At 50.4% G+C, this 27,013-nt stretch overlaps 1 protein-coding gene across 5 annotated transcripts in view; it reads right to left on the reverse strand.

The window, feature by feature from the left end:
• ABCC8 (ATP binding cassette subfamily C member 8) overlaps positions 1–27,013 on the reverse strand; it is a 77,249-nt gene that overhangs the window by 5,374 nt on the left and 44,862 nt on the right. For 3 of the 5 annotated variants that reach the window (XM_042959075.1, XM_042959073.1, XM_042959071.1), the window contains exons 16-30: positions 26,352–26,457; positions 18,186–18,215; positions 16,368–16,403; positions 15,570–15,668; positions 14,405–14,489; positions 13,670–13,750; positions 11,656–11,793; positions 10,072–10,197; positions 9,067–9,166; positions 8,590–8,831; positions 8,332–8,498; positions 6,956–7,025; positions 6,297–6,454; positions 4,424–4,516; positions 123–225 (exon numbers count right to left, since the gene is read on the reverse strand). In XM_042959075.1, the coding sequence (XP_042815009.1) occupies positions 123–225; positions 4,424–4,516; positions 6,297–6,454; positions 6,956–7,025; positions 8,332–8,498; positions 8,590–8,831; positions 9,067–9,166; positions 10,072–10,197; positions 11,656–11,793; positions 13,670–13,750; positions 14,405–14,489; positions 15,570–15,668; positions 16,368–16,403; positions 18,186–18,215; positions 26,352–26,457 (1,634 nt within the window). Of the gene's footprint in view, positions 1–122; positions 226–4,423; positions 4,517–6,296; positions 6,455–6,955; positions 7,026–8,331; positions 8,499–8,589; positions 8,832–9,066; positions 9,167–10,071; positions 10,198–11,655; positions 11,794–13,669; positions 13,751–14,404; positions 14,490–15,569; positions 15,669–16,367; positions 16,404–18,185; positions 18,219–26,351; positions 26,458–27,013 lie in introns of all 5 variants that reach the window. The other 2 variants (XM_042959074.1, XM_042959072.1) reach the window with 1 other exon arrangement.

Raw genomic sequence — 27,013 nt, forward strand, 5'->3', positions numbered from 1 at the left:
ACAAGCTGGTATTCCATCCTCTTTTCCTGCCCTCTGGTCCATGTTTGGCCCTTGCTCTGGCTCCACCGTCCTATCAGAAGCCCCTTTCCCGGGGCCCGGGGTGGGAGGGGGGTGGCACTTGCCATGCGGACTTCTAGCCATCTGTTGGCAGCGGTGAGGAAGAGGGAGGCAATGTTGTTGGAGTCTGTGTATTCAAGGAGCTTCTGCTGGAACCTAGCCTCATACCTGGAGGGAGGATGAGGAGGGTCTGAGGGTCCACATGGCCCCCAGGCCTCTCCTCACTTACAGAGAAGCAGCCAGGAGACATGTCATATCTGACCTTATGTATGCCATTCCTCTCTGGACTGCCCTTCCAGCTCCTTGCTACCTCCTCCCTCCTTCGAACTCCTGTTCTCACCCCAAAACCTGTTCTCTCCAGGGCATCCCCTTTACAGTAAAGGGCACCTCTGCCCATCTAGATGTTCAGGCCAGAAATGAAGGAATTGCCTGGATTCACATCCAATCCCTCCACAAGATGTCTTATTTCTACCTCCAAAATCGCCCTTGCCTCTGCCTGCCCCTCTCCCTGCTTGTTTCCCCATAGGTCTGCCTGCTGTTTCCCCACAGGCTACTCTGTACACAGCAGCCAGCATCATCTTTGTAAATTATACATTGTGTCCCATCTCTCCCCTGCTTAGAATATCAATGGCTTTGAGGCTAAAGAACCACCTCCTTGCCAGGAGCCTGTTTGAGCTGGCTCCTGCCAACCTAGCATCCTTCCATGCCACAAATTCCCTTGCTCACTGCATTGCAGCCACAGAAATTACAATAAAGTAAATTATTACTTTTCCTTTTTTGGTTTTGTGATAATGCCGAGGTCTTCCCCACCCCAGGGCCTTTGTACATGCTCTTCCTTCTGCCCAGAATGCTTTCTCCTCTGCTCTTCACAAAGCTGACTCCTCTCAGCATTCAGGCTTTACCTTAAGTGGCACCTCCTCTGGGTGGCCTTTCCTGACCTATTGTTCTCCATCTCTGCAGCCTGTTTGTTTCATAATCTTTGCTCATATATTCATTTCTCTAGTCGCTTATCTCCCTCATGAGACTAAACTCCATGAGACTGGAGCCCATGGCTGTTTTGTTCACCAGTGCATCCCCAGCACCTGTCACTGTCAATAAATACTTGTTGAATGAATGCATGGAACCTTCCCTGACCCTCTAAGGTAAATGGGATCTCTCTGTACAAGGAACTCTGGAGGCTTCTTCCCTGCCTTTGCACCCTCATCAATTTCTCCTTGCGTTACTTCAAATACACCTGCTTCTTCTCTCTGACCAGCCTGGACTCCTGGTCTCACTCTTCTTGACCGCCCCCTCACACTTGGCTGGCCTGGCCAGGCCCAGAGGAGGGAGCAGAGCACTTGTTTAATGATGAGCCAAGGAAGGAATGGAAGCTGTCTTAGCACTGGTTTCAAGGAAACCACATGTGGAGACTCAGAGGGACTCAAAACAAGTCTTACTGGGCATTTGCTTTTCACTCCTGGAAGGTATTTGTTCAGCTTTGATTATTTCTGGGTAGAGGGGCCGTGCCCGAACTGTGTGTCTGAGGAGAGCAAAGTGAGTCTCTGAGGTGTGAGAGAGCGTGTGATTGCACAGCCACGGGTGGCCGTGTGGGGGTGGGTGATGCGGCTGAGGCAAATGTGCAATCCCACGTCTGAAGGGTGTGACTGAGTGCGCACCAAGGGTGTCTGTGTGTGTGCATGCGCGCGCGTGTGTGTGTGAGACGGGAGGGCCTGAGGGGTGGGTGTGCGTGAGGGTGTGTGGGAGATGCAGCTTGTGGGACAGGTGTGTGGCGGTGTGAGGAATGTGGAAGGAGGTCCAGCTCGGGGCCACGCACACCCACGTTGGCTTCTGAGCGTTCTTACTCACTGGCTGGGTGTCAGGACCGAGATTCAGTTTCCTCATGAGTAAAACGGGGACAGTAATGGCTCCTGCCTAGACTGAAACAACGTCTGAGCCCAACACTGAGTCCAGGGCTGGGAACTCCTGAAGCTTTTTTTGGGGAAAAAGCAAGCTTTTTTCTCCTAGAGAAACCAGAAGGTCCAACAGGCCTGGGTTCCAAGCCTGGCACTGGCTCTCAACCATGTGTGTGGCCTCAGGTGGGTTACTCAGCCTCATCTGTTGAACGTGGCTGCTCGTATCCATGTCCTCGGGCTCTGGAGAGGATGAAATGCAATAATCCACACACAGCACTTAGCACAGTGCCTGGCGTGTGCTGAGCGCACAATCAATAAATGCTAGTTAGCTCTCAACAGGGCAGGCTGCTGGGCAAAAGCCAATGAATTGACCACATCCAGGGATGACTACAAAGCCCTTCATTCAAATGTAAAACTCACCCGCTGTGTCAGTGGAGGGTGTGGGGGGCTTCACTGGGCAGTGGTTCCTCTGCCGGAGGGTAGGCTGGGTCTGAAGCTGGTTGCTGGATCCACTCAGATCCTACTGAGGGGGTCTGGCCTCTTGAGGAAAGCCACAATCTATCTGCCCCTGGCCCAGCCCAAAGGCCTCCAGGACACCATGTGTAAGGGGAACATTGCTAAGACTGAGAAGAGGCCAGGTCCAGGGGTGTTGAGGGCCTTGGAAGTCAAGGGAACTGGGGAGATGCAGGCTAGAGACGGGAAGGGGGCTCAGAGGAGACCTTAGAGTCACGCCAGGTTTCAAGGGGCTTCTTTGTGGAAGACGTCACGGGCTTGTAAAGGGGCACAGGATGTCCAGGAAGCAGAGCCAAGGCCAGGGCAGAGCTCTGCTTTGCTTTCCTTTACTCAGACAAGATCCCGCAGATGACCTGTCACTGGCCCCAGATGCCCCAGGGAGTGAGGGGGGGGCTGCAGTGCTGTACCCGGGGCCTGGACATGTCTCCTAGGGCTTTGGGGCTTAGAGGGAGGAGATACAAGCCACTCTGATCCTCTTGGCTGGTCCTTGAGCCCTAGGGTTACTCCTGGACACGGGACTTGGTGTTGCATGGTTATTGTCACACCCTGCACAGCTGTGCCATCCTAAAAATAACCTGGAATCGCTCTCCAGGTGAGGCTGAGAGACCAGAGTCCAAGTCTCTGAGTTAGGGGTCTTTGGCCTGTCTGCCTGGAGGAGAGATGCCCTAATACATCAGGCAGAGGCTGGAACAGGGAGCAATAGCCCCCTCCCCTCCCCAGGCAGCCCCAGACACTCCTGTCTAGCCCAACACCATGATTGGGGATGTAGAGGAGGGGCACTGAAGTTTTGGGGGGAATTCCTCCAGCTTGGTGAACTTTTATCTACCCTTTGATGCTAGCTCCAATGACTTCTCCTCTATGAAGCCTTCCATGACTGCCTCCCTTCTCTGTCCCCACAGCCTGTGTTCCCCTTTCTTTCAGAGTACCTGCCACATGGGTTTCTCCTGGCTTGAACTTTGTAAAACAGCCTGTACTGTGTTTAAAAAACCACTGTGGGGGCGCCTGGGTGGCTCAGTTGGTTAAGCATCTGACTCCGGCTTAGGTCACGGTCTTGTGGTTCGTGAGTTCGAGCCCTGCATTGGGATCTGTGCTGGCAGCTCAGAGCCTGGAGCCTGCTTCGGATTCTGAGTCCCCCTCTCTCTACCCCTCCACCACTTGTGCTCTCTGTCTCTCAAAAATAAATAAACATAAAAAAAAAAAAGCCATTGTGATTTGTGAATACCAACATACTCCTCATGGGTGCCAGGAAATTCTAGGTCATCCAGTATACAGATCTTGATACTTGTGGGCAAGGTAATGGTGGTCAAAACGCATCTAAATTTAATTGTTTATATTGATAATCCTGGATTGTAAATGCCTTCAGGGCAGGGACTCATCTGACTCATCTCTGTCTTTTTAGTGCCTGGCATGGGTTTTAGCTCAGTAAATGTTTATTGAATGAATGAGTAGGTTCAAATCTGGGCTTCATGGGACCTCACACAGAGTGGTTATATAACATCTCTGAACCTCAATATCCTTATCTGGGAAATGGGAATAATCATGCTACCTGCCTTGGATTGCAGTGCAGAATGAATGAGATTGGCATGTAAAGTATTTGGCATAGTGTTTGAGTCACTGAAGGTTCTCAAAAGACAGCCTCAGGGCCGGCCCACATGATGTAAAAATCTTTAATAGCATTGCTATGCGAGGATATGTCCCAGCCTTGTTTCTTTTCATACCCTGCCTTAGTTCACAGAGGCTCTGGACTTGGCTGCAGGGCTGAGATTTTCCTCTCTGGATCATACAGTGGAGCCTACTGGACCTAACCCCTCTGGTGGACGTCATCTGGGCCTTGGGGCCTGAGGAGGGCTTGGGAGACGTGTGTCCTGGGCCTTCCTAGGCCAAGCCCTGAGAACTAAATCGCAGGACCTGCGGCCCTGGCCCCACCCGCACCCACCCCCACCTCGGGGTACATCTGGTACCTGAAGGCCCGGATGGTGGTGAGGCCTTCCACGGTTTCAGCGAAGTGGGACAGCAGGGGGAGCTGGGTGGTGTCATCTAGCTGCTGCAGGTCCCTGTGCAGGGGAGAGGAGCAGAACGGTTAAGAGGGCAGGCTCCCGGCTCAGCCTGGGTCTGAATCCTAGCTCCACCCCCAACCACTGCTTGGGCAAATGGCTTCACCTCTTCAGATCTCAGTGTCTCACCTGTAAAGAGGGAAGATAACGGTACCACCCCAGCAAGCTGTTGTGGAAAACGCTTGAACAGCATGCCGGTGCAGCTACTGTCATCCAGGGCATCATCCACCTTGCACGGTCCCTGCCCCGCTGCACAGCCTCACTCTCCGTGCGGTGAGGCTGGTCAGGCACTGTCGGTTCCCTTTCACAGGTGAACAACTTGAACCTTGAGACGGCTCGTGAAAGGAACTGAAAGACCTAACTCAAAGCTTTCCATCCCTTCCCAGGAACCACAATAGGTTTGGCACAACACAGGCCAGTATCTAAAAAGCTCCTTGAGGGGGAAAGGCCAGAGGTTTCCAAGGCAACAGAATCGCTCCTGCTCCTCACCACTGCACCTTTTCAAGCACATTACTGCCAGGGAGGCCAGCTTGGGACGCAGGAAGCAGCTTTCCTGGACAGACTGTCCCCAAGGCAGAGTGGATGTCAGGGGAACAGGGTGGTTTCTCTGGCAGAAGAAAGGAACTTTGTAAAACAGCTTGTACAGTGTTTAAAAAGCCACTGTGACTTGTGAATACCAATATGCTCCTCATGGGTGCCAGGGGATTCTAGGTCATCCAGTACACAGATCTTGATTCTGGTGGGCAAGGTGATTGTGGTCAAAATGTGTCTAAATTTAATCGTTTTTATTGATAATCAGTATTTTGACTCCAGTTACTAATCAACTATGTGCACTTGGGCAAGGTGCTTAACCTTTTTGGCTACAACCTGCAGTAAGATATGCATTTTATATCACAAGTCAGTGTGTGTGTGTGAACACGCGTGTGTGCGTGAACACACACATGTACACACACGCACATGTACACACACACCCCATGTGACCCCAACAAAGGTTTTATGAAGCAAAACTTACTGCTACTGTGTGCATATGGTTTGATAGTATCTGTTCAGTTTCATTTTTTAAAAATGCTGGCTGTGATCTATGATATTGATTTCATGACCCACGGACAGGTTGTAATTGGCAGTTTGATAAACCCTGGTCCAGAGATTTTTTTCAAAATTTTCGTAAAATTATTGAACCTAAGAGTTTAACAGAATCACTCCCAGAAAGAACTTCTAGAGCATCTTCTTAGAAAATGTTGAGTAGGAAAAAAAGGCTGTGTGGCTCCAAGGTTCCTGAGGGAGAATACGATCAATGTGAAAGGCTTCCTCAAGTCAAGGCTTCCAAGTCAAGGCTCTGGACCCTGCGAGCTGGGAGGTATGGTTGCCATAACACCCCTCCCATCAGGTGCCCCCATGATTTCGTGCATCAGCAATCAGCCTGGTCACTGGACTCATAGAACCCTCCTGAGAATCATTTTGGCAAAATGAATGAAGGGCATAAACATGTGTATACATCCTGACCTAGCAATTCCATTTCTGACCATATCTTTTAAGGCAATATTTGAAATATTAATGGCGATGTGTGTGTGTGTGTGTGTGTGTGTGTGTGTGTATGTGCTGAGAGATGGTTACATCAGGATAGTGGGAGATGAATCTATTTCCTTCATTTCTATTTTCCTTTTCAGGGGGATAGGACTCTACTACTTTTTGATGATTACTCTAATAAGAGTACCAAACTGATTATTGCAAAGCACCTCCCATCCCTCATTCCCCTGAGGCTGACAAAGACTGCCATCACCTGGATGCCACCCGGAAGTACTTCTGGATGAAGTAGCACACCACGGCCAGGGGCAAGAGGGCCACGAGGAACACAGGCGTGACATAGGAGATGACAGCCACGGCTGAGACACAGAGCAGGGTGGAGCGGCTCAGGCACTCCAGCGTGGATGGGATGTGCTGACGGAGGGGAGGGTGAGAGAGGGAGGTGAGTTTTGGTGTTTCTCTTCAGTGCGTTACCTGCCGCCATGTTTTTCTCTCTCACATTATTACAGGCACACGTCTCATATCTCCAGCTACACTGTAGGCTCCCTGAGAACAGGAATCAGGACTTTGTTTCCTCACCATCTAGTACGATGGCAAATAAAGAACACAGGCTGAATTGAAATGAATATTCTTCACAGAATCAGTCACCTTGGTTCAGAATATGCTGGAACCTTAATGAAGTGAGCCAGAGGGTATTGGATGGAAGCCAAAGAGATGTGGTTTCCCTCAGCCTTATCATGAAGATCTCACAGGGGAAGTGTCTCACAGAGGCAGCATTATCATCAGATTGGGGCCCCTGGCTTCCTCCCCCAGGGCTCTGATCACCAGATCTGGGGAAGCCAGCACCAGAGAGGAAAAGGTCCTAGGGGTCTGGCCTCTCTCTGAACTGGGGAAATGGGTCACAGTCCTGTGTACCTGGTCAATGGTGTTACAGTCAGCTGAAAATCTATTCAGGATGCTTCCAAGGGGCGTGGTCTCAAAAAACCTAAGAGGCAACCAGAAGAAGTTACTCATTCGTTTATTGATTTTCTTCCTGTTTATCGAGTGAGGGTAGTGATTTCTTTCATTCCGGTGTCTCTAGAGTCATCCCTGGGTCTGGTTTTCTAGGGGCGGTTGCCTTTGCAAGTCTGTAGATATCTGGTCTGCGTTCCTGAGAATTTCTGCAACTGCCCACAGGGGTGCTGGCCCCTCACTAACCTCTCTGGCTCTCAAGCCCATGTATGACAATTGCCACCTTCCTCAGCTCTTGCTCAGCCTGACTCACTCAGCAGCTATCCTGGGGACAAATAGTCTTCTCCAGAGGGGTGATGTGCCAGGGGGAACAGGGCCCTGTGGACAGTCTGTCAGCTGGCTGACCCTGCAAGGCTACTCTGCCTGTCATCACTCTGGCTGTGACCCAGAATCAGCCCAACCCCAACCAGAGGATTTCAGAAGCACAGATCTGGGACAAATAGGGGGTAAGTAAACTTTGAGGTCATGTCTGTGGACCACAGGGAGCTCACAAGACCGAAAAGTAAAAAGTGTAGTCACATGGTGAGTCTGGCACTGACTGGGGCCCAGATAACCTGTTTGCCCGTTGTGCTTTAAGACTGAGTCAGCCCCGGGGCACCGGGGCGGCTTAGGTCATGATCTTGCAGTTTGTGAGTTCGAGACCCGCATCGGGCTCTGTGCTAACAGCTCAGAGCCTGAAGCCTGTTTTGGATTCTGTGTCTCCCCCTCTCTCTACCCCTCCCCTGCTCACGCTCTGTGTCTCTCTGTCTCTTAATAATAAATAAACGTTAAAAAAAAATTAAAAAAAGGACTGAGTCAGCCAGTCTATTGGGCAGTGACCACTTTAAACCTCTTTCCCACCAAGCAGACTTTGGGGTTTTTATCCAGCCCATCACAGGGGATGAAAACATGTCTCCATGTCCCCAGTGTCAGAACCTGCAGGTTGGCTGAGGGTATAGGGGGAGAGCTGAATCTGTGGGTGGAGATGGGTAGATGACATCTGTCTAGGGAAGGGAACCTCACATCTATGCAGAGCCTGCAGACTCTCACTTTGAAGGGCTGTTGTGATAATTAGATGAGCTAATCATATAAAATGCCTAGCACCAGGTGTGGCTGAATAAATGCTGGTTTTCCTCTGCTTTCTGCTCTGAGGAGGGCACTTTTACACACACTGTCTCCTTGAGTCACCCCCAGCAGCCTGTGACAGAGGTTGCATATCCCCATCTAATAGATGGGAGAACTGAGGCCAGGAGAACAGTGACTTGCCCACAGCCCCAGCATGGTTGGGGGGAGCAGGGTACCTCATGGGAGCCAGGATGATCCGGTTCAGCAGGCTGCGGTGCAACCTTTTGGCCACCTTCAGCCCGGTCCATTCTACGGTGACAGATGTGACAAGGCACAGCACAATGCCCAGGCTGCAGAGCACCGTGAACACCATGGCATAGACAGTCTGGTCGAGGGAGCACTCCTGGGCCGGGCAGAGAATGAGGCGGGGTCCCGGGGGTGTCCATGGCTCAGCCCTCTCCCCCCAGCCCCTGCCCTGGGGCTGCCGGCCACACCTGGCTGAGGGAGCAGTTCCTGGCTGCTGGGCTTAGGGTCAGGGCACTGTCGGTCCACTTGGCCAGCCAGTAGTCAATGGCCACCAAGACCATGTGCTTGAGCAGCTGGGAGAAGACCAGCAGCGACAGGAGCAGGATGCCGGCGGATGACAGATACTTGGCACAGGCTCGCCACGGGATCTTGGCACGCTGGTGAAGCACTGAAGACAGGTTGTCCTCCTCCTCACTCTCAGCTGCCTCCTCTGCAGGCCACAAGAACCCACCCTGTGGCTTCACATTTCACATCCCTCTGAGGGCGAACCGGTGGGGGGGGGGGCATGTTATCCCCACTTACAGATGGGAAAACTGAGGCACACCAAGGGAGAAGGATTTGATGAAGGTCACACTATCTCACCACCCCAGAACCCCAAACCCTAGTCTCCCCACGGTCAGTCAGACCTCAGGCCAGGATTTCATTCCTAGTCCCACTGTCTGTACCTTCCTCCTCTTCCTCATCTTGCAGGAGGCCGTCTCTTGAGGACATGGCCCGGGGCAGACCCTGAGGTGGCTCAGTGGCTTTTCTCTCCATGACAGTCTCCTGAAAGACAGGTGGGGCCTGGCCAATGTCCTCAGAATGTGCGGAGGGGAAAGGGAGGGAGGGGGACAGCCACCCCTGGCCGTGACCAGTGTCAGGTTTCCAGGTTGCCCCACCTGGGGGAGGGTCCAGATGGACATGAGTCTTGGCAGAATTTACTCGTCCTGTTTATCAGCTTAAAATACCCCGATATTCCTGTGGGAGACCATCTCTCCCCTATTCTTAGTCTCCGTGACTCAGGTGGGCTGATCATTCTCCCTGGCTCTATGGGTGGGCATGAGACCCAGGACTGGCCAATCTCACACTCCACATCCCTGGCCACAGTGATTTATTCAGGGTGGGCACATGACCAAAGTGGACAAAGGAGAGTCAGTTCAGGGACTTCTGCTGAACTGTTATGGAAGAGGCACTCTCTAATTGGCAGAGGTGTGGAGCTGGGAGAATGTAAGCCTACGGCTGCTGATAGCTCTCTCTGCTGCCACAAGAATGGAGCCAGTCTGAGGGGAGCAGAGCCAAGGAGGGAGAGAAACAGGTTCCTGATGACATTCTTTAACTACCTGGTTCCAGCTTCACCTGAAGCCGACACTTTTTAGTTTCATGAGCCGAAAAATCCTTAACTCCTCCCTCTTTTTCTTTGCTTAGCCAGTTTGAGTTGATTCTCTGAAGCTTTATCACTACACGGTTTCTGATTATTTGAGGATAAGTGGAAGGTGTCCACCTGATTCTGCCTTGAGTAGCTGGCACAGGTACTGGCTCTCCTCGGGCAGGAGGAAGTTCATGCTCAGCTCCCACATCTGTCCTTTGGGGGGTTTCCTAGGCCAATGAGGGCAGGAAGGCCTTTATGTGTTCAGATTGTACCAGAACCTTCTCCTCAGAGGGTGGCTGCCTGGCCCTTAGGACATACTCACCTTCTCCAGCTCTTGGTCCTGCCGGTTCATGAGGGTCTTCCAGTGCTCAAAGAGCTGGCACTCAGACCTCTGGAAGTCCTTGAGCGTGCCCTCCCTCTGGATGGTGCCATCCTTCATCGCAATGATCTGGAAAGGAAGACACAGACCCGGCCCAGGGGCTGAATAGAAAAGGGGAGTGGCGGTCACACCCCTACCTTGCTAAGGAGTCTGAGGTGGACATGTACACACCCTCTCCCCCACCACAACTGGCCACTGGCTTTCCCACTGCAGTGAGCTGGTAGTGATAACCTGTCCCCACCAACACACTCCCAAGATTGAGAGATTGGTACTTCTGGGGGGTAATTCTCAGTGGTTGCCCCATGGTTGCTAAGAGGGTTTGCAGAACAAATTAGCTCCTGGTCCAGGTGTCTGATTCCTTGCAAGGATTCCATCCGTGGCTGCCATTTTCCCACACTTAACAGCCAATTGTACGCTACCTTTAGCTCCTCCTAATGGCAGGTCTGGTGGGTTCCACCGGGGGTTGACAAAGCACCTATTGGTCTAAGTGTGTGTGGCCATGCCCCTTTAAAATCAATAAAACTGATTTCATTTGAAACACTCAATGTTTCACACTCATGGGCACTCCGCATTAATTCAGAAACCCACCTCTGTTCTCTTACCCCTACCGAGCCCATGCTGGGGTGTAGGGAGCGATGCCTGGGAGTCCTGTTCACTGACACTTCAAGGGACCAGGCAGGTCTGTGACAGCCTTCTTTGGACTAAAGATTGTCCTGAACTGCCTTGCCAAGGTCACCCTGGAAACTTAGACACAGACCTTCTGCACCTGTTTTAATAGTTTTTTTTTTTTTTTAATCCGGATTTTTTTTTTCTTTTTTCATAGTAGAGGATTTCACCACATGCAGAAGGAAGACCTAGGGCCATATAGCACAGTCGGAAGATCAAGGAGGCCCTTAATTTTCAAGGGCAAATTTTGCCTCAGGAGTCAGGCAAGGTCCAGATTTTAAAAGTCACATGATTTCCACCTTAAATGTTAAATGCTTTCCAATTAATTGAAAAGTAACTGTTATCTACAGATTGAGGAGTATGGAAATGTGGTCAATGTGGGGTTTCACCAAGTCGCATTCTAATATTGAAGCTTCTGCGACTACCTGTATTGTTTGTTTCCATATTTCCATCTGATTCTGACTTGAATTCGTCCGACCTTCTGTGGGTCAGAGGGTGGACGGGAAGATGGCTTTCCCATCCAAATAGGCAGTCCCAAGGCCAGGGGGATGAGTCATCAACCCGGGCCATAAACAGAGGATAGGAATCGAGTGTCTGCTTCTTTCTGAGACTTCTTGGTGCCAGCCTTGCATGTACCACAGGGGCCCCAGGTGAGGATGGGAATGTCTGCAGCTGTAGGTGATGTGAAACCCTTGGCCTGTGCAGAGTCTACCCAGCCTGCAGGAAGCCATTCAGTGTGGATCTCTTCTGCTTTGTGGCCCTCAGCAATGGCTACTGAGACACTGAGTGACTCCTTTGAAGATGTTCTACTGCTTCTCCCACCTCAGCCCTCCACAGCTTGATCTCCTTGTGGCCTCTCACCCAGTCTGCATGTGGCAGGTACTGTAGCTTGTGGGTCACTAGGACCACTGTCCTCTTGTCATCCTGGAGCAGCTCAAGGATCCCGGCCTGCATCAGGTGGTCACTCAGATGGACATCCAGAGCTGAGAAGGGGTCATCCTGGGCAGACGGGAGAAGGTGGGGGCAAATGTGGGCAGAGGGGGTAACAGTGAGTATAAAAACCATCAGAGTTGTACCAGCTCTGGTCTAGGGACTGACACTAGTTAGCTGAATGTCCTTGGATAATATACTTCACCTCTCTGGGCTTTAGATGCCTCATCTTAAAATGAGGCAGTTATGAGTTATATGGCTCTCAATTTAATCACATACACTTCCTGACTCTTGAACATTCAATAGCTCCCCACTGCCTACCAAGTCTGAATTCCTTAGCACGGTGATCTAGGCCCGTTGTTACTTGCTCAGTCTGTCTTTCTGGTCTCACTTGTCTGTCCTGTCCAATCTCCCTGTACTCCAGGATTCCAGAGAACTTGCCATTCCAGGTTTTTACCTATGCTGTTTCCTCTGCCGGAAGCACCATTTTGTCTCTTGTCTGCCTGGTGAACTCCTACTCACCCTTCAGTGCTCCATCCTAGCTCTTCCTGTGTCCTCTCTTGATCCATGCCTAATCCTCACTCCTCTCAATTCCAGTTGTGATAACTATTTGTCTACTCCTGTGAGGCCCCCAGGAACTGATACCCCTTGTGCCTGTGCCAGGTACAGAGTAGGAGCTTAATACACATTTGCTGAAATAATCTAAAATATCCACTTGACTTCTTTCTAACAAGGTTGTTTAAAGCTCATATAAGATCATGAATAAGCTAGGGGCACCTGGGTGGCTCAGTCGGTTAAGCGAATGACTTTGGGTCAGGTCATGATCTCACCGCTCATGAGTTCAAGCCCTGTGTCAGGCTCTGTGTTGACAGCTCAGAGCCTGGATCTTGCTTCGGATTCTGTGTCTCCTCCTCTCTGCCCCTTCCCTGATTGTGTGCTCTCTCTCTCTTTCTCAAAAATAAACATTAAAAAAAAAAGATCATGAATAAGCTAGTACTTTGTAAAGTGCTATGTTGGATGGCAACAAAGACTATGAACCTTTACATTTTGAAGTGTGTTTACTGGAGAGCTTTTACGTGTGTTGGGAACAGGGGGAGCGCATAAAGCCGGATCAGAGACCTGGTTCCTTCTTCTGACTCCCTACCCAAATGGCCTTCCTCTTTTCTTCTGTTTACCTGACTCACTCTTCCAGAAAGCTCTCCCTGATTATTCTAGCCCTCATAGTTGTCTCCCTGGACAAGCCTCCTCCTAGACTGTGCTGCACAGTTTGGCTTTCAACTGGGCCGTGGCTCTTGAGTGTGGGTGAGCTCTATCTCCTAGTCAGATTCTAAATCTTTGAGGCCAAGGCCTGGCCCTCAGAATTCTTCAGTATCAACTAAGGCACCTCACACAGAACTTGGCATGAAATAGGGCAGGCACAGCTAATTTGTTTATCTCACGTTTGATTGCTAGTGACTATTCGGAGTGGGGTGGTGACAAAGATTCTGAGGCCAGGTTAAGTCTCTGTGGGAAACTTATCTAGTTAATGTGGGGTTCCACAGAACTGCATTCATTGATGATACTGAATTTTCTATTACCACTGCTGTGATCAATTAGCAATGTCTGCTCGGAACACGGGATTGGAAGTGACAGCATACTTTCCATGTATCTACCGTTATTGTAGTGGGGCTAAGTGTTGATAGGTTGAGGCTGTCCTACAGGGAGGCAGCCTATAATTACTACTTGTCTTCCCTCATGGCTACTGCAGAGTTCCATGTGAAGTCCACAGTGGGTCATTTGCACTACCCTTGCCTCAGTTTCCCCATCAATGATTAAGTAATATCTCTGGCAGGAGAGGCTTACTCCTGGAAAGGGAGCTTGTTGGGTGGTGTTGTGTGGGTTTGTGTACAGGCGGTGAGCCAGGGAGGCAGCCAGAGACAAGGGAGATACCAGCTAATGCACTTACCAAGAAGACAACGTTGGTGTGCTGGTACAGGGCTCGGGCCACACTGATTCGCTGGCGTTGACCACCAGATAGGTTGATGCCCTGTGACCAAAGGAGAGGAAACGTTATGCTCTCATAGCCCTTCAGGAAAGACCGTCCTGGCCCTTACTTGCCTGTGAGCTCTTTGGGATAGCGGCCTGGCTCTACCCGTCGCTTTGTCCCTCCTCAACTTGAAGAGAGGAGGAACTTGTACATATTTACTGAATGCATTCAGAGGTGGGGAGCATGATCCCCATGACTCTGAAGATTCATCAAGTAGGTGTTAGAGACCATCTGACCAGTGACAACCAAGACAGAGGAAGTAGGGATTTCAATCATACATGAGGAGGGCTATCATGGGAGAATCCTATTTGTCTAAGCTTATGGAGGAGGGGTCCCATCTGGAGAATGTACCTGAAGGATATAACCCTAGGCCTAGCACAGTGTCATGTGGGCCCCGAGTATAGACATGGGGCATGAATAAATCTCCAGCCTAGGGAGGCACTAAGTGGCAAAGTTGTCAAGGACAACCAGCAGCCCAAGGTTCAAGATCATTTTGTCCCCACTGCAGGCAGCTTTTCCACCTTTACCCTCTTATTTTCCAGTCACCTCCTCTCCCTGAGAATGAGCTCAGAGCATGCTGGTGGTGATAGGTGGGGATCAGGGAAGCTTGAGGGCCCCAGCCTTGGAAAAACCCCCATAGAGGCTGCTACTAACCCGTTCCCCAATCTGAGTCTGGTCTCCATGGGGCAGGATGTCGATGTCCGGCTGCAGGGAGCAGGCTTCGATGACCATTTTGTACCTGGAGTGGTTGGGGGTGGGGACGGACACAGCTGATCGGCCTGGCCAGAGCTGGGCCTGAGCACTGACAGAGAATCATTAGCTTCCGGGCAGCTGTGCTCAGGGTGAGCATTGGCTTTAATGGCCTTCTGCCTGGGTGCAAGCAAACACCATGTGAGCTTGAAAAGAGCTGAGGGCAGCACCTCACAGAGTCTTGGGGCCAGTTAAATATTTGAAGGATGAAATTGGATAGTAGTAAATACGCCACGTAAATGACAAGAGGGGGCCCATGGCCCTTGTGCAGTGGGAGAAGCTCCAGCCAGAGCCCACACTTGGGGCACTGCCAGGAAAAATCACTGCTGGTTGGTTTAGGCAGTAATGATGATGGCTGATCAAATATTTGCCCAGCCTGCTCCTTTCATACTTCCCTGGTCAGCTCTTAGCTGGTGCCAGCCAGGGTGCATGGAGGCATCAGAGTGTCTTGGTGACATGTAATTGGGTGTCAGGCAGCCTTGGATTTGAGACCCATTTCTGTCACTTATTCGTTGGGTGGCCTCGGGCAGGTTACCTAACCTTTCTGAGCCTTGGGGGTGATAATGATAGTAGCTGCCTACTGGGGTTGTTGTGAGCATTAGGGGAAATCAAGCATATAAAGAGCGTGACGCTGCACCTCGCACCTAAGAGCTCAATAGATGGTAGCAATTATTATTATCATTGGAGGGAAAATAATACATCAGTTGCAGAGCGAGGGTAGGGAATAATGGAAAGCTGGGTCAGTCTTGCCATTAGCCTCAAGAGAAGGCCATCGGGGCTTCCACACAACATCCCTCCCCCCGCATGCTCCCCTCCCGCCTTGCCTTCATACATACAGGAGTTGGATTGCCCTGATGCCCAGGCACATCTGGATCATTTCCAGATGGGCCATATGGAACAGGCTGGGATTCAGATAAGCGTCTTGGAGAGCAGGATGGCTGGTTGTGGGTGATCGATGGAGGGGCAGGGCAGCTGGCTAGGGCTTGGGCACTGGGGAGGGCTGGCTAATGCTGCCCTTGACCAATTTCTCCCCTCCCCCGCAGCCCACCTCCCACCAAGAGGCTTCTACCGTTGTTTGTTGAAGGGACTCTCAAAGGTGATATTCTCCTCCACAGTGGCATTTAGCAGCCATGGTTTCTGAGAAGCATACGCCACGGGGCCTCTCTTCCTGGAACAAAGCAGGCAGGAGTAGGGGAGGCATTCTTGGGGGCTCATTCTCAGAGGCAGTTGTCAAGCAGATGGTATAGACTGGGGAGGGGCACTTGGCAGAAGCCAGCTTCGTGTGGCCCCTGGTGGCCTCTCTTTCCCCAGGGCCAGAGGCAGGCTTGGGTGCCCGGGTCTTAGCAGACCGGGGGGGGGGGTGGACAGGACCTCAACCCTGCCCTGCCCTGCATACAGCCTGTCCCACCCCAGCAGTCTATTCTTCCTGAGTCTCTACCCAGAGCTGGGAGGAGCCTGAAGTGTGACCAAACCAAGTAAACACTTGACCCCTAATTTCCTTCTTCCCCGAGTGGCCCTCAAATCACTTGATTTTGATGTTAGCAGATAACTCTCCAAGTGGAACTTTTTAAAAAAGCAGAACCAAGGAAACCACATGTAGTGTGATACAGGTTTTGAAGACCCCCCCCAAAAAAGTGGGGGGTATGACCACCAGATAAAAGTGATCTGGTGTGAAGGGAGCCGCTTGATGCACAGAAGCAGCAGTGGCTTCTGAACCATCTGATGGAGCACAGGGCCCTCCTGGGCCTCTTCCCTACAGCAGAGCTGGGACGTGTGGGGCTGCCCTCAAGAGTTCTGTGGCTCCCTTGGGCCTGAGAGCCCCTCTGAGGAAGTCTGCCCACGGGGCAGGTGCTCCAGGTCACAGTACCTCACATCCGAATAGGCCACCGTCTCCCGCTCTGGGCTGCAGCAGGGAAGAAAAGACACAGTTTCAGGGCTCACGTGTGTGGACCAACTTCTTCACAGACCTTTGAACTCCCTCAAACCCGGCATGAGTGTGTCTGTTTGCCCCTGTGACCAGGGGTGCAGCCACATGCTGCACGGAGGGGTGTAGAGTGGGGAGCGGCCATCCTGGGGGAGCCTCCTTTGCCCAACACTGTGTAGCGTCCCCAGTGTGTGTGTGTGGGGGGGGGGTGTGCGGAGGGCCCCAGGCCCCAGTTGAGAGGGAGAATGAGGGAAAGGCAGCATTGGTGTAATCTTGTGTGTTGGGGGGAATTCTGTGTCAGAGGACTATGAAAGCCAACATGTGGCTCCTCCAGACCCAGCCTCTGCATCGGGGCTCAAATGCACAGACTCGGGTCTCAGGCAGACATGGCTGCAAAAACAGCCGAGGCCGGGAGGGCTGTCTGGCAGGAGCCAGGCCAGGCCCACAGCTTGTGCGTGGGAACCTAAGGCCCATGGAACTCTCGGGGTGGCAGCCAGAGGGCCCAGAAGGGCTCCAGGCATGAATTGAAGCCTCATGTGGCCCTGTCAGAAGACAAGAGTGGAATCTGGGGTATCTGCTGGGAGAGATGTGTCAGCTGCAGTGACCGCATGCCCTGGATGGCTGGGAACAGCTCTAATGTCAGCTATTCTGTACCGCTGTTCTCATCCACACGGTCATACTTGTCATATACCGTGAGCTCTGCCTTTTGGCTCAAGAACCATGGTTACTATGGCGAGAGAGGCTGGGCCTGTCATCACACCCTGGCACTTAGGGACAAGGTGGGAGAAAGGGCAAAGAAAACATGGGGAAGTGAAACATTCTGGTATTAGAGGGAAGGCCAGTAATTATGAAACTACTTAGGGGTATTTACAAAGTTGAGTCACCCTTCCCAGCCCTGACTTCATACCACCTCCAGTGTGTTTTGAATGTTCTTGGGAGATGTGAGGTTCGGGAAGGTTTTCAGTGTCTCAGAGCCTCATTAATCTAGTTCACTTGGATGTTTTAGACTGAACACTGAACATAAAGCAATAAGGCCAAATTTCCTGTCTGGCCTGGGAAGATCTACCTCCTCTCTTTACAGCCCTGTTTCTCAACTTTTTTTTCAGGATCATCCCCCAGGGACTTTTTATCCACATCCCCCCCCCCCCACCAATTGTCCTTTCCTTAGTGTATTTCTTTTCCAATTTAGTGGTTTTTAGTATACTCACAAGGTTGTACAGCCATCACCACTAATTCCACAACATTTTTATCACCCTCCCCAAATAAATCCTGTACCATTAGCAGTTACTTCCTTTCTTCTTTCCCACCAACCCATGGCAAGCAGTAAACTACTTTTTGACTATGCACCATGATTGATTGATTGATTGATTGATTTAAAGTAGGCTCCATGCCCAGTGTGGGGCTTGAACTCACAACCTTGAGATCAAGACTTGTGCACTCCACTGACTGAGCCCTGAGCCAGCCAGGTGCCCCACCCACCATGAAGTTTTTAAACCACAGATATATTGTATATCTGTTTATATATTATAAGGCTCTTTGAAGAGCCACAGACTGGAACGTCTAAGTTTTTTTTTTTCTCTAAGAACCAGATTTTGCCGTCTTTGAGAAAGCATGCCTTGTTACAAGGCTCTGTGCCGATGAAATCATGTAGGCTGCGCACCCTGCCGTCCACACTCAGTATCCCAACCCCACAAGCCCTCCCAGCCCCCCAGCCCCTTCCCTTCGTTGGGACCCACTTCCAACCCAGTTCCAAGGCTATACCTGGGGTCCTCTCCCGTCTCATCAGGAAGGCTGCTGGGGTACAAATGGGAAAAATCAACACCAGTTACTTCTCACTCCATTGCCTTTCTCTCCATCACAAAGGTCTTTGGAGACAGAGATCCTCACAATCCCCACCCCTCCCACCCCTCCCCAGTGTCCCCAAGTGGTTTCCTTAGGGACACAAACCTCTCTTCTCAATCACTGCCCCTCCCACAGCACCTAGATGAGCACCTCCAAATAGCAAGAGCTAAATCTGTGCCCCTGACTCAGAGTAGCAGTGAGGCTGGCTGGGTGTCACGATGGTTTAACACAGGGGAAAACTAAAGCTCAGGGAGGGAAAGTGACTTTGCCAAGGTCAGAATCATTTTATAAACTGTAGATTGGGACCCAATCATTGGGTCTAAAGTAAGTGAACTGTGACCGCACTTAAAAAAAAAAAAGTGTGCCCAGCATGTGGTTAACATGTGTGTTTTCTTGGGATTTCCCCCCCTTATCTATCAATGCATGAATGTAGTGGACTGTGATGTAGAGTGGATTATAGTAAAAAAAATTATGAAAAGCACTGAGTGAGGCGACCTGAATTTTGTGGCCAACTTTGCCAGCACTCTTTTCTGTTCCAGACTACCACTCAACCTTCCACAAGTAGCCCTCTGCCAATAAAGTGTGTGCTTCTGACATGCACATTTGGGGAAAAATAATCCACTCTGTTTTCGTACAGATCTGACTTTAGGCATACTAAAACCAGCTAACATTTGTTGAACTTTCATAAGCACTGTGATAAGTATCGTAATAGTATCTTCTTTCTTAAAGCTTAAAATAATCATACAAAAGAGGTTTATTTTGACTATCTCCACTTTACAAAGAAAGTGAGGGTCAGAAAGGCTAAGTAAGTTGCCCAAAGCCACACAGCCAGCAAATAGCAGAGAAAATAGATTTATCTGACTCTAAAGCTTTATGCTCTTAATGACCACGTTACACCACTCCACTGTGATTTGTCAGGAATACCGGGATGGAAAAAAACAGAGGCAGCAAGGAACCTGATGAATTCTTTTCTGTCCCTTGCTGAGGAGCAGAACTGAGAGGAGATCCTGATGGATACGTGGTTACAGGTCCCCTCAGATTCTGTTCTCTGATCTTTGTGGTCTCATTTTGTTCTCTCAACCCAACCTAACCTTGGGTTTCCCAACCATCAGATTGCTGGACTTTCTGGACAGCTGGTAACATGAGACAGATAAAAAAACCAAAGCTTACAAATGCCAACTCTGCGGCCGAGGCCCAGATAAGCTTATCTCTGGAGTCTTCCTGCTTTGATTGCTTCCAGAGTTGCAAAGACTGTTATTTATCTGGAAGAAAGTGCATCTGTGGCCTCCCTGAGGACCCCAGTGCCTGGTCCTAACTCATTTTGTATCATTGTCTGGGTTGCTCAATTAGCCCTTATAATGGACTACCTTACTCTCTAATCAGCTCCTGTGTAAGTCTTTTATCCCCAGTGGGATTTTAAGGCAGGAAGAGCATTTTTTCCAACCCCTACATTGCTTAGCACATGACAGACCTGTAATAAAGGGAGGCTGTTAACTGACATCTTAATCATTTGGGAAGAAGGGAGGGAGGGAGACTAGCACTCAGTGGGGGCTGTCCTCATGCCAGGCACAGTGTGAAGTTGTTTGTATTTGCCATGTCATCCGCAGGACAATACTTTAAAGAGGTGTTACTGTCCCCTTTTTACAGATGGGAAAACTGAGCCTCAGAGTTTGCATAATGTGCCCCATGTTACAGTTAGGAAGGGAGAAAGCTGGGGTGTGGATCCAGGTTCATCTCTACCTTTTTACAGTGTAGCCCCAGCCTCCCTAGAGCGAACCTCCCCAAGGCTTTGTGTGTAGATGTTTCCATCTGAAAAGTACAAAATGGTACATGTGGCGTGCACTTTCTCTCATTGATTACTGGGGTCTTAAATGTGTGGGGGTCATTCCATCCCTCCTCTGCCTGTACCTTTGAAACCAGGCACTGAGCTGAAAGGACAATTCTCCCCAGTTCTCCAACCCCACGTCCTTCCCTCCAACCAGCTAGGTGCTGGGCAGGTCTGTGCACACCAAGCTGAAATCAAGGCACAGAGCCTGCCCTCATAGGGCTCATATTCTGGTAGAGGGAATCAGACAGGTACAGAAGTCAGAAAGTCACGAGGGCCAGAAAAAGAAGTAGGAGCAAGAAAGTATTATATAAATTGTGGGGAAAAGGACCCACAAACGCATATGCAAATGCTTAGAAAGAAGATTGGAAACTTCTAGGTAATGGGATATTAGATGGTTTTTAACTTCTTTATATTTGTGTATCTTTTCTAATTTATGGACAATCTTCTAGAATGGGAGAACAAGGTAAATTTTAAATACAGTTTGGAGGAGAAGAAATGTGAGAAAGTGAGGAAAGGCTCCAAGAAGTCAGAGTTGAGCAGAACTCTCAAGGGTGGAGGGGGGATGACAGAGTGCAGACAGAAGGAGGGAATTCTAGGTGGGAGGAAGAGGCAGGAACTGCGGGCAGAGAACTGGAAAAAAAAAAATATGGGCTCCGAAGTTCATATCTGAGGAGCCTCTCTACTCACTGGTTGTGAAATCTTCTGCAAGTCCCTTTCCTTAGGGGAGCCTCTGTTTCCTTGTGTATAAAATTGGGGTCATGGCACAAACCTCAGTGACACTGGGAGAACATATTATAAAAACAGCTCATAGCCGATTGGAGGGAAGGACGTGGGGTTGGAGACCTGGAGGGATCATCCTTGGTCCCAGAGATGCACACAGAGGAGAAATTGAACAGCTCACCACTCATTTAAGACACCAGCAACCAATAAAAAGGGAAGAGGTGGGAAGGGGTTGGAAGAGGAAATTAGAATTTGGGGTCCCCATGGTCCCTTCATCTTGCCCCTGATAGGCCTGTAGCTGTCTTGAAACGTTACCTTTTACCACAGAGCCCTTTCCAATTAATGTCATTGGGTCCTAATGCTGAGTCTCTGAGAGAGGAAAGGGTTTTTCTCATTGTCTGGATGAGGAAACTAAAACTCAGAGAGGTAAAATAACCTGCCCAAGGCCACACAGCAAGTGAGTGGCAGACTCAGGACTACAAAAAAGACCAAGTCTGGCTCATCACCTCCATGCAGGGCCCCTTGTCTTGCCTGCTTACCATACTGCCACACCTGCCTCCTCCAGGAAACCTGGGTTTCCTGAGCACCTTACCCCTATTCCCCAAAGGCTTCAAGATCTACATGGGCAGATTGGACCACAGGGTAGTCATGAAAGGAGACTGTTTTTCATCTCCTGGGGAATCAAGGGTCTCAGGAAGCAGCCTTCATACCAACCACCACAAGGCTACAGCATTCTGAGGCTGGCCCAGGGCAAGCAAGGCCCAGGCCTCCTGAGTGGGCACAGACAGAGATAATAAATGGTTCAAGCAGAAGCCTCAGCAGGTGGTGAGAGCAGAGGCAACAGGGAGCTCCAGGGAGGCTGATTTGTAGTTGCTCATCAGGAAGTGGAACCCTCTTCCCTACCCCAGTGCTTTCTCTGGGGCCCTGCTTCTTGCTGGCTCCCTGGGGACATTTAAAATCATTCTACTGTGGTCATTAATGGCCCTATTCCTTATTTCTAGGGAAAGAATTTCACTTGAGTGTATCTACTAATATTAGCTTTTTATAAGAATGTTTTCTTCTTAGATATTAAGGAGAGAGTTTGCAAATTCCCAGGTTGATAGTGCTTTGAAGCAGAGAGCCAGGCACTGGCGGGTGACTGTTACTAAAGTGGAGGTTTGGGAACCACGTGGTTCTCCCTGAGACCAGGGGCTGGGGGCTGATGTGCCGGATATGTCCAGGGCTGCTGCAGTAAATCTCCAGCCCAGAATGCAGGACCTCACCCGATGGACCCTGTACGCCCACACCAGGGCTCTGTCTACATGCCTCTGTCCACCTGGCACTGGTGAGCTCCCCGGGGGTAGGTCTTCTCCTTTGTAACTTGCACAGAAAAGTTCACAAAAGGCACATGCTTTGCTGGGCACTTGGAGTACAACACGGAATTCTTCAGTCCTGTCCTCAAGGAGCTCAGTGTCATGGGAGAGACAGGCACACCAGCAGGTAATCATAATGCATTGTGAGACATGCGCTAATAGGATTCCTACTTCCCTTTTTTGCTGTTGTTTTTGTTTTCAAATTTTTATTTAAATTCTAGTTAGTTACCATACAGTGCAATATTGGTTCCAGGAGGAGAATTTAGTGATCCTCACTTACATACAACACCCAGCGATCATCATTAACAAGTGCACTCCTTAATACCCATCACTCATCTAGCCCATCCCCCACCCACCTCCATCCATCAAGCCTCAGTTTGTTCTCTAAGAGTCTCTTATAGTTTGTTTCTCTCTCCCCCTCCCCCCCCCCATATACTCATTTGTTTTGTTTCTTAAATTCCACAGATTCCCATTTTCCAAATGTTGGTGGGGAATTGGGTGGTGGAATTCTGAGTCAGGAGAACAGCCTGGGTCTAGGTATGTGGTAGGAGGGAGATGTAAAGACACATTTATGATGGCAGTCTCTTGGATGTCATAAATTGTTCCAGGTTGTGTGTTCATTTAACAAATGAATGCATTTAGCAAAGGCACTGTGGATACAGAGAGACAAATAACATATGGTTTCTGTGCCCAAGGAGCTCACTGCCATCTCTCCTGGGCGACAGGCTGGAGTGCAATTCAAGAACAACAGGGGGATTTAGAACCTGGCATAGAAGTACATTTTCAAACAATAATATTTATAATAATATTTATAGGGCACTTACTACACGCTAGGTTAAGCCTCACATCAACCCCATGGGAATAAGGGAAAACTGGTATAGAAAGGTCATGGAATTTCCCGAAACACAGAGCCCAGACTTGAACTCATGAAGCCTGCTTCCAGAGCTTTTTGCTTTTATCTGCCTAGCCATATTTCTCATTTGTTCATTGAAAGGACAAATGAATGGCTATAGAAACCAATCTCTCCAGAGCATTCTCCATTCTGCACTTCCTAATCCCCCAGCTCCCTGACTTGTGCCTCCTGAACTCCTTCTGGCTGCCTGGTCACCCGGCCTTGGCCGTGGAGTGGATGAAAACATCAGAGCGGCCTGGCATCGCCCTGGCCTCTGGCTGCAGACAGACAGACTTATGGGAGAGGCTGCCAGGTTAAACGTTATTTTGCCCATTATTTTGCTCTTGGCTCACTTTGCAAGTGGATCACCCCCATGCAGACCTGGGCCCAGGTCTGAGGCATGGAGCTCCTGTGTGTAAGAAAAGGGTCCCTCAACACACAGCCCCCACACTTAACCAACACATTGCCCAGGATAGCTGAGCCGGACAGAACTTGTACATGTCTAGGATTTTGAGAGGCACACGGCAGATGAAGACAACTGAGTCATGTCTGTCCAGACTCCTCCTAGCCACTATAATGAGCTCCTAACTGGTCTCCCTTTCTCCAGTACCCCCCCACCCCCACCCCTTTCTTTTATCACCAGCATAATTCTTCTACAGCCTTCAGGCTATATCTTACTTCCTGGACCTGGTATATGGGGGTGTCTGACCTGAGCCCAGCCCACCTCTTTAGTCTTGTCTTCTGCCACTGCGCCCCCCCCCCCGCCACCCGTGCTCCAGGTACCAGAACCATGTTCTTTCACATCAGCAAGCCTTTGCCCATGGCGATACCCCTGCCTGGAACACCTTCCTCTCCTACCCCTGCCTTTTCCATCTGATGAAACCACACTCATCCTTCAAGGCTCAAACACCACATCCACATGACCCTTCTCTCCTTGGCCACAGAGGCCCATGTTGTTCCTCTATGCTTGATCATATGGCACTGATCTCCTTCCCCTCCCATAAAAGCAGGGGCCATGTCTTAATCATCTTTGCATTTCTGTCGCTGTGCCCAGTGTCTGGCACCCAGCAGATGTTCAGTAAACAGGGGATGAGTGAATACATCAAGGTGGAGAGATTGGAGCCCGAGTTGAGTTGTGAACAAAGACTCACAACTTCCGAGGGTTGGCTGCAGGCTACCGGGATATGCTTCGCTATGCTTGAGAGGGAAGCTGCACCGTGGGGGAGGGCAAAATGGAGGAGTGAGAACCTCTTCATCATCACTCCTACCCCTAGACTTGAACTGAGCCGGGAGGTGGCGCCATGAGGACAGAGCTGTGAGCACCTGGGTGGTGGCTCCACTGAGGAGGTAGGTGTCATGGCCGTAGGGACTGCTGGCCTTTGGACTGTCAGGCTAATTATTTGTTCACATGCTCTTGAACCCCTTCTCTCTCAGCACTCAGTGGAAAGCCCATGTGCTTGAGCACCTAGGTGCAAATCCCACTTCTGCCGTTTGAGAGCTGGGTGGCCTTGGGTAAAATTTGCTTCACCTCAATCTCCTTATCTGCTAAGTGGGGTGAATGATGCCTACCTCACAGAGCTTGGTGAAGACTGACTGAGACAATGAAGTAAATAAAGTGCCTTGCACATAAGAGCTGCTTAATGTTAGCTGTTCTAGAAAGGCCCCTTGTGTCCCTTGGGCTGGGGCAGAGGTTTCCAAAGACAGAGGTGGCAGCAGTCAGACCCTGAGGGTTGGCCAAGCTTGGAGAAGAGGTGGGGGCCAAGGCAGGGCAGGGCTGCACCTCTGCCAAGCGTGCCTAGCATTTCTGCAGAGGACAAACAGGTGTTGATGCTGGTGTGGGGACACCTGAGCATGGGGGATGGGGGAAGAGGTAAAGAAAGTGGGGCAACGGGACCAGACCCAGCAGGGGATTGACTCATGCTGAGTGGGACACAGACCCAGGAAACCAGGGCAACCCCAATGTCTGGGTTCTGTAATCCCATCTTCTCTTCACAAAGACACACTGTCAGCCAATAAGCAAGGGCTCCTCCCTTCAGAGCCCTAAGGGCCAATTGGTACAAGAGGCTGACAAAGTGACCTCAAACCCCAATGCCTGACCTTGCCAGTCAGGCTGTGTTGAGAACTCCCCCAATAAGATGGGGAATGGAGGCAGAGACCCCTCTGCCCCAAACACACCACAATCCCTGGTGGAATTAAGATTCCAGAGACAGAGGTCACAGGAACAAATCCCAAAGGGTTTGTCTACCAGTCTATAGCATCACTGAGGAGGGAAACTTGCCATCGGATGCACCAGTCAGGGACATTGTGGAAAATGTCCTGCAAATGGAGGTGCACACAGGTATTCAGACACTGGGCCCAAGGTCTTTCTGCACTCAGGCTTATGAAAAACCTGGCCTCTTGAATGCCACTTCCCCCTAGAAATGACTGTGGGGAAAGCCTGTCCTCTGCTGAATCGGCTGCAAACTTTATCCCTGAATGTGCTCTACAAACCTCTCAGGCCCCCCTTGCCCTCAGCTACTGGGGGACGGGGTGGGGGGGCGACGGGGGAGAGCTCCAAGCCAGGCCCCGCCCAGGTTTCTGTATACCTTTCCCACCCTCCTCATTTCTCAGCTCTTCCTTTCTTCCTTTTTAAAAAGCTTCTATTTTCTATGTATCTTTTATCAACTAGTTTCAAGTGCTTTCTGGAAGTAGGTGGCTATAAATAATAGATCCATGGTTGACGCAGCCTGGGGTTCTGGCTCTTTAATTAAGATAGTGATCTTTGTCCAGAAACCCACGTTTGTCTGGGTTATCTCTGGCTCCTCAAAACACCCACTGGATGGTCTATGTCGGCTTTGCTGATGACCAGGCCGGAAACCAATGTTTGTGTTCCAGTTCCCCACACAGGGACGCAGTGCAGGTGAGTGAGCATGGGATTTAGAGTCAAGCGGAATTGAGTTAGAGTTCCAGCTCAGCCACTGATTAGCTGAGTGAATTAGGGCAAATAGTTGAACCCTCATCTATAAAACAAGGACTGTTCACAGTCCTTACCTTGCTGGTTGTCATAAGGACTAAATGAAATAATGAGTGCAGAGGACTTAGCAAAGTACTCAGCACATAGTAAGGGTTGAATAAGTACTACAGATGTTGACAAGAATAACAATTAACAGCATTCATTGAGTACTCACTGAACACACAGCAAGTGCTCAATATGGGCATGACACGTCCTTAACTGAGAAGGCTGAAAGAAAGGCTGCCCGCCTGCCCACTGTTAGCTCTCCCCACTAGCTGAGCCCTGAGGGTGCATTTAGTACCTGTTCCAGAAGACGGCCCCTGAAATCTTCTGCATCTCTCCTAGGGTGGCTAGGAGGAGTGAGGACTTGCCACAGCCCACCTGCCCCACGATCATGGTCAGCTGGCCTGCAGGGAGGGCGGGGGGCAAATGGGACTAGGGCACCAGGGGGTCTGAATGACTATCACCCAGAAAGACAGACAGACAGATACATGCAACCCTGGGACCCCCATTTGCTTCCCTCCTACCTAGAATCTCCCTTTGAGCCTTCCCTTCTGGAACTCTAGATCCTTCTTTTCACTCCCCAGTGTGGGCCCAACTCTTCATGGTCCCAACAAAGGCCACTTTGGGTTCCATCTCCATCCCACCTCCATGCTCTGCTCATGCTGCTGTCTTTGCCAGAATACCCACCCTGCCTCATGGCCTGAGGGACCCTGCTCAATTTCAGGAGCCCCACCTCTTTCATGGCACATTCCCTGGCTACTGGGGACTGCTTTTCTTTCTGTGAAGCACCCATATGTCTGCAGCAGGTGGCTGGACATCAAGGTCCTGCTGTCTTGTCCTGTCCTTGCTGCTGACTCCCACCAGCATGGGTAGCCCACCTCTCTAGTGTTCATACCCCAGAGTACCCACCAAGAGTGAGCATTGAGCTGGTGCTCAATACATGCAGATTTTTCTTTTTCT

Source organism: Panthera tigris, chromosome D1 (genome assembly GCF_018350195.1).
Source record: "Panthera tigris isolate Pti1 chromosome D1, P.tigris_Pti1_mat1.1, whole genome shotgun sequence".
Lineage (NCBI taxonomy): Eukaryota > Metazoa > Chordata > Mammalia > Carnivora > Felidae > Panthera > Panthera tigris.